We start from the raw sequence: 7,690 nt of genomic DNA on the forward strand, positions 1-7,690 counted from the left end.
GGTTGTTTCTGCAGATTTCTTTTCCATGGATGAACAAACGTTCAGTTTGTGCAAAGAAACCGAAGAGAAGACAGCTGTTTTTAACAATAGATCGAGCTAAAATGGCAAGCCCTTCAAATGAATCCGCTCTGCTGGATATGTGCCACAGCAGAGTGAAAAATTACGCGGAATCAAAGCATAGAACTGCGTCCAAAGATAAGACAAATCCGGAATTTTTAATAGCCGCAGTGTTGGTTCCAATTTACCTAAAAGAAGGATCTCTTCATACTCTTCTAACATTGCGATCGGAGCAGCTGCCCACTCATAAAGGACAAGTAGCATTTCCTGGTGGAAAACAAGAAGATGATGATAAAGATATTGTGGCTACAGCGTTGCGAGAAGCTCATGAAGAAGTCGGTTTACATCCTGAGATGGTTGAAGTGATTGCTGTGTTGCACCCGGCTCTTATATCACGGGCAAGAGAGAAGAACATGTATGTGTATCCGGTTGTCGGCATTGTTAAGTCACAGTTTGACCTAGTGATAAATAGCTCAGAGGTTCAAACTACGTTTGAAGTTCCCTTGGAGTTTTTTCTTCTTAAGGCAACACATAGACGCAATAAAATGACCTTCAAAGGTAAAATAATTGACATACACTTGTTTGACTACGAAACAAGTGATTACAAGCATGATAACAAGTTCTTGAAGTTTATCATTTGGGGCTTGACAGCTTCAATTTGTTTGAGAGTGGCTATGGTAGTTTTGAACAAGCTGCCCGACTTTGAGCTAGAAGAGCACTATGCAGAGTTGATGCAGTATATAACAGAGTTGAATACACAAGAAAGTGATTTTAAGCCTTTAAGTAGGATATGATGAAAAGCAAGCTCAAGTGTGACTCTATCATTGTGTGATCATTTTGTGTCAAACTGATTGAATTCACATGAAGTTGGGAATAGTTTTTTCTTCCTTCCCAACTCCTTGCACTCTTTTAACTCAGTATTGTAAATGTTGTTCCTATTTCTCCCAGTTCCTGCCATCTTGGGAAACCTGCTTGTTACTCTTCCCATTTCGCCAGTCTATTTTACACAGCCATCTTTTGTCACTTCATGCTTGACTGACTAAGGAAAACGAGACTACTCATGGTCTACTCTCATGCATGAGTATATGCCAGGGCCTTTAGTCACATGCTAGTAACACCACAAGTTTTTTAACTTAAATCACAGCTTTCTAGCATAGCCTAGATGAAATACACACACATGAGAGTTACCGGTTGTGGCACAACTTGCAAAAAAACCGCTCGGGCTCGCCTGGCTCGCTGGCTCGCCAGTCTCGCCTCGCTATTTTTTGCAAGTTGTGTCCACAACCGGTAACTCTCATGTGTGCGGGGGTCGCAATGCCAAAACTCTCATGTGTGTGGGGCCCGCAAGGCCAGCCCTTTTGTGTGAAAGGAGGAAAATGTGAGTGGCTTTTACATTCCTAACTTCCTGAAGCAGATTCGCCGGACCCGACAGTGTACCAATCGTTGTATGGCGCCATTGTATTAAATTACAACCAACCTTTAATTGGTGCCAGAAATAATTCCTATTGAACAAATGCTCTTATTGAGTAAACGAAGATGGGAAGAGGGAGAACTGGAGAAATTAACTTGAGTGTAAAGAAAAACTTGAAAAGATCTCGTGGAAAAGCGTTTACAACATACAAAAAAACTAAAGAAAATGAAAAACAAATAACAATCTTTTTAACAGACGAGCTGATTGAAAAATTAAAAAAATTAGACAGCAGTGTTGTCGCAAACGTTTTAACAAGCTAAACAAAACTTGCACGCTCCGGTGAGTGCATAAATTATTGAGTAACACAGGAAGTCATTGTTTACCCTGTGTCAATTACGTGGGAAACCCCCTTGACGTAATCAAATTGTTTTTTTTTCATCTTGAATATTTTTAGCCGGAAAACAACTCAAACTCTTTGTATGTGTTTTTTGAGAGCTATGATTTATTCAACAACAATATTTAATTTGACTAACATGTAAATATACCGTGAAATATTGAGCTAAGAACTTTCTAGCACATAAAAGAACAATATAAGATCACGGTAATTTTATTCACCAGGCGTCATTACTATTTTTAGTTAATAGGTTATTTCCCGATGTAATGACGTCTTTTGTGACCAATCACAGTTAAAATTATAACTTTATATTATTCACATAAGCTTTTTTGTATTACACAAACAATTATGGCCGATGTATGGAGACGTTTATCAAACCTTTTTAATCGAAAAAAGAAGCAAAGACGCAGCTTACGGACATGAATCATTTGGAAACGACAAACTAGGATCTGATTATAATATTTTACATCAGCTATTCGTGCCTTCGCTTCGCGAAACCTTAGCAATTACGGACAACAATCAGATGCTTGGTCGTGAAGTTTGGTCGCAAGGTTAAGTATATCGGATGCTTGTAGACGTTTTTCAAACATTTTTCGATCAAAATTAAGAAGATTTAACTCAGTTTATCGACATGAATCATTTGTAGATGTCAAACGATAGCCTGATACAACTTAAGCGTTTGCCAAACTTGACCAAAATTTGCCATGTTACAAGCCTAAACACGTCATCATATTGGTATGCAATCGGTTACGCGTAACCCGAATTGACCAAAATCAGCCAAGTTCTCAAACTTGACAAAAATCGGCCAAGTTAAAAGCCTAACCACGTCATCACATTGGAATGGGGTTACGCGTAACCCGAATTGACAAAAACTTGCCAAGTTCTAAAACTTGACCAAAACTTGTCAAGTCATCAAAGGACAGACGCCGCGCGGCCATGAGATGTCCACCGTTGTCATCGAACAATTTACCTTGGATACCGTGGTCATGAATGTCCGCCGTTGTCAAGGAACAATTTGCCTTGGATACCGTGGCCATAGATGTCCGCCGTTGTCAAGCAACAATTTACCTTGGATACCGTGGTCATGAATGTCCGCCGTTGTCAAGGAACAATTTACCTTGGATACCGTGGCCATAGATGTCCGCCGTTGTCAACGAACAATTTACCTTGGATACCGCGGCCATAGATGTCCGCCGTTGTCAACGAACATTTAACTTAGCAACTGAATAAAATTATTTTACTTAACACACTTGTAATGTTTTTTGATTGCTTATTATATCATTAAAAAGCTGTTGATTTGCATAAGTCTGACGCTGTGGGACATTCACCCACACACACAAAAAAAATTTGCATGCATTGTTCAGACAAGCCCTTGACTGTGGGGATTAAATCAAGTGTTTATTTTTTTTCTGATTTCGACTCGGCTGAAAGTCACTTTAAGCACGCTTTAACCTTTTATTTTGCCTCGTTCAGGCAAACAACAACCTCTCTTGTGATGTCTCGAACATTTTTTTGCAACTCGAACGACAATGCTTCCATCACAAAGTAAACGACAAGATGAGCGCAGACAATCATTCTTTTATAAAATGAAAAAATGTTTTATTGGACTGAAATTTTATTTCGAAATGTCGGTGGCACTTTCGAGAAGTTTTTTTTCCAATCTTTTGCGTTCTTCTCTCTTGATTTCTTCCCGAATTTTTCCGATGTCTGGCTGGAGTGAATTTGTTTGTTTTTGTGCAAAGTTTGAGCGTAAAGTATCTTTAAGTTGGCGATATTTCTGCATTTCTCGTGTGATCAGTTGAAACTCTTTGTCAGAAACAAGATTATCATTCAGAGCTTGTGAGACAGAGCTGTTTATCGAGTCATGTTTTGCAACAGCCAGAGCGAGGATTCTTGAGTGCTTATTAACTTTACGTTCAAGCTTTTTGTTGATAACTGACAGGCCAGTGGAAGCTGCGCCAGATATACCTGCTACTGCTGCAACAGGAACGCCGATAACAATTCCAACACCAGTAAGTGAAGTCGCAACAGCTCCAGAAGACAGAGCTGCCGTCACGGCGCCAAGACAGACCACGGAATAGTGAATAACTTTCCGGACTTTTTTATATTTTTTTAACACAAGCCTGTAATGCTCGGCTTCAGCGGATATTTCTTTTTCAATTTTACTTATTTCAGTCAGCCGAAAATTCTCGGCATTTGTTGGGAGGCTTGGATAAAGTTGTGTTTCTTCGCGATCACCATAAGCAGGGGCACTCGGGAGCACATTAGCAGATGACATGGTCTCGTATACATAAAAGTTATTTTTGTATTTAATTTAATTCAATTCCAACTCATATGTAAGATTTGTGCCGTTAAAATCGAATGGCTTTCCATTCTCATCTCTAATCCAAAGAGTCAGAGATGATACATTTTCTTCAGCAGAAACGTCGCGCAAGACGTTAAAATGTGTATTTTGGTAATAAACTTTTTCATACGGTTTTCCACGTATGTCAAAAAACGCTAAAAGGCTTGATGGCTTACCATTTAGCAAGCTTTGTTGCTTGTCGATAAGGTCACAGTTGATGAAGTAATTTTTAGGATTTGAAACATTATTTACCTCAATTGTTTCAAAAAATTCCTTTTCAATACTTGCGTAATTCTCAAACCCAGGCAAATTAAAGAACTTAATAAGACTTTCATTCAGTCCAAAAGCTTTTAAATTGGGCTCTTTTGCTTTTATTATCAATGAACGACCTGCAATGCCTTTTGTTACAGAAAACATGTTTTTCTCTGGAAATCCTTTTTCAAAAATACTCCCAATGTCATCGAGTGAGAAGTTTCCTTGCCGTATATAACGCGCCTTCTCTTCCTTGTTCACTTGTTTATAAAAAACTATTCCATCCTTTTCCAAACTATTCCAGCTGTTGTAAAGAGAACAACTTAAAAGCCGGATATAGCTTGGTTTTGGAATAGGCTGGTCAAAATAAACAGTGTTCGGATTTTCTTTTGTGGTAACAGTCAGCACAACCATTTTTATATTAAATAAAAATAAAAAATGTTTAATATAAAAGAGGACCATGGATGCAAAAACAAGAGATTTTATGAAGTGGATGAAAACCCCAGAAGCAACTACAATTTCTGAAGCGGCAAAAGACAATGCATGGAAACCTTTTCTTGCAAAATATCCAAACGCTGACCGAACAAAATTTGTTGCACAGGTTGAGTTCGCGTACAACCACACAGCAACGGCAGACATTTATTACAAGGCAGGGCAAGGCCATTTGATAAATGTTTTTGGCTCTGACAGCAAATATTGGAGCCCAGAGATGAAAAAAGCACTGGGGGTGAATCAAATTTCAGGCGGTTTTCCACAACAGCTGTCACCAAGCGGCGAAAAAGGCTCATCTTTGCCAATTCCCGCGGTTGGATTTCACGAAGCCGCACCGAGTTTGAAAAAAATATTTAACAGCAAAATCAACATCTACGTCACACCAGACCAATATTTCACAACGAAATTAAGAGAGATTTTTCAAAAAACAAAACTGAAGCATACATCAGGAAAAGAGTCAAAAAGGTGGCTTGCTAGCCAAAATATGGGCTATTGGCCACAGCAACTTAACTTTGCGGTATGGTGCGCGACAACAGGCTGCGGTATAAGTCGAGATATTTTCGATGAAGAGCACTCAGCTCTTAGCTTGCCACCGATTGTGCGTAATTTTTATCTTTTTCACGTTTATTTCACGATAAGGCGAATATTGTTTCAGATGGGGGGAATTCAGAGCGTAAGCGCCTTGCCAGGCGACCCCACTTTTAGCCAGTTCGACAACAAGTACGACGTGGCTTCTTACAAAAGAATATGCGCTGAGTTCGGTGTCGACCCGTCAAGCGATTTCCGTTTCACAACAGGCGCAAACCACGGACTTGGTAACGTTTATATCTGGATTACTAACATTGGACCAAACAAAACTGGAGCAAAATACCCCGATTACGATAAATTTTCGGATGAAGGTGGAACTGCAAGCAAAGGTAACTTGATTCAATACATCGAGCCAGACGACGCTGCATATGCACAGGCAGACTGGTTTTGTCCTAACGGCACTGAAGGGCTTACTCAGGCAGGTTTGTCGAGAGTAAACCAGTCGATAGAGGCTTTTGTCTACTGTATTCTCGGTTCGCAGGTGAACGTTCGAAGTAGCATACTTGGAACAGGCGGCCGTGCAAAGGAAGCGCAAAGTGAGTTCCTCGTGTTGGTTGAAGACGCTATAAGGCAACCTGATCTGGCAAAGTCGGTCCAAAGATACCAACTAGCCATCGACGAAGCTAAGGTTCGGCTTAACCTTGCAGTCTGCCCAGGTGCCTGGCTGATGCCCGCTCGTATGGTGATAAACACAGAAAGCGTTGTTGGTTACAATAACCAGCTTAAGCAGGCTGTTGTTGGGATGAAATTAGGAGTGAATGATGAGGTTAATAAAGCTACAAAAAAAGCAGCTCTTAAACTGATGGCCGGAGGAAAATCAAAAATCAACCCACCAAACAGCCACCCTTCAAATCCTATACACAAGAGCGCCACAGCAAAAAAAAATCAGGCACCCGCCGCAAGCGCTGCTGAAACACCAGCTAGCAACGCGCAAAGCGCTAAAGCTACGAAGGCCGTAGCCAATGATTCACACGAAATAAACAAAGCAACTGTCGCTGTTGGCGCGGTTGGAGCAGCAGCTTTGCTCTACACCCTTATGCGTTAACGTCTCTTTTTGATGTATTTTTCAACAAGAAAAGCAACCACAGCAAGGATAAGCAGCCAGGTGTGCTCTGCAAGAAATCCAATTACTTGACCAGCGGTTTTGAAAAGAAATTTCGCAATCGAGCCAATGAGACCAGGCAGAGCTGATGCTACCTTTGAGCCAATATCACTTAGGCCTTTCCCCAACGCTTTGCCGGTTGCCTTCAACGCGTTTGTAATGGCTCCAATAACAGAACCAATCGTGACACCAGCAGCAAGAAGTATTGCTGTTACTGTCACGCCATATTTTTTGAAGATCTCTTTGATCCTCTCACGAAGTGGAAGCGCCCTTTCTCTTTCTGCAATCTGCGTTTGCAAACGCCCGAGCTCCTCGGTTCTTTCTGCAACTCTTTCTTCCGCAGCTTGTTTGTCAGTGGGGGGTGCATTCTCATCCTCTATAACAGCTTGATCTTCCTCGTTTTGTTGCTTCAGCTCGGCTTCTTTCTCTTTTAGATCATCCAACGCTCTTGTGTCGTTGAGCCTTTCTTGCAAAGTGTTTCTTTCGCTCTCTTTGGCAGCGAGGCCTGCCCTTAGTTGGTCGACTCGTGTTTGTTCTTTTGCAATCTGCTTAGCTTGTTTTTCAAGAGCAGCAACTTCTTTTTTTTTGTTTTCAAAATCCTTTTCAAGATTTTTTTTCAGTTGCTTAAGTCTGCGTAATTCTGATTCATTTTCAACATTTGACCCAAGTTGATCCATCTTGGCATCTGTTCGCTCGATTCTTATTCTGAAATCTTCTACTTCTTGGGTGGCTTTTTCTTTCTGCATGTCAATTGTTTCTGCCTGTTGTATTTGACTTTCAGCTTCTCTTAATATTTGTCTCCTTTCTCTTATTTCTTCATTGTCTTGAGCAATCAGAGATTCCGCTTCTGGCCCAAGGGGGGCTTTAAACTTGTTTGTGAATTTTTTGAGAAGGCCAGTTCCGTCTTTTTTGAAAATTTCGGTCTCGCCACCTTTTGATCCAAAGGATACAATTGTAGTTTCATTGCCACTCTTTTTGCTAAAACCTATTGGGCCTAATTTTGCGAAGTTCACTTTGGGGAATTTTCTTTTGATAAAATCTTTAGCTCTG

General features: G+C 40.6%; 1 protein-coding gene across 1 annotated transcript; it reads left to right on the plus strand.

Moving 5' to 3' along the window:
* Positions 1 to 16: 16 nt before the first annotated feature.
* On the plus strand, positions 17 to 1,224 carry LOC144649579 (uncharacterized). Its single transcript, XM_078509091.1, has one exon. The coding sequence runs from the start codon at positions 30 to 32 to the stop codon at positions 849 to 851; it is 822 nt and encodes a 273-aa protein (XP_078365217.1). The 5' UTR covers positions 17 to 29; the 3' UTR covers positions 852 to 1,224.
* Positions 1,225 to 7,690: the final 6,466 nt, after the last annotated feature.

Source organism: Oculina patagonica, chromosome 4, assembly GCF_052425735.1.
Source record: "Oculina patagonica isolate OP01 chromosome 4, crgOcupat, whole genome shotgun sequence".
Lineage (NCBI taxonomy): Eukaryota > Metazoa > Cnidaria > Anthozoa > Scleractinia > Oculinidae > Oculina > Oculina patagonica.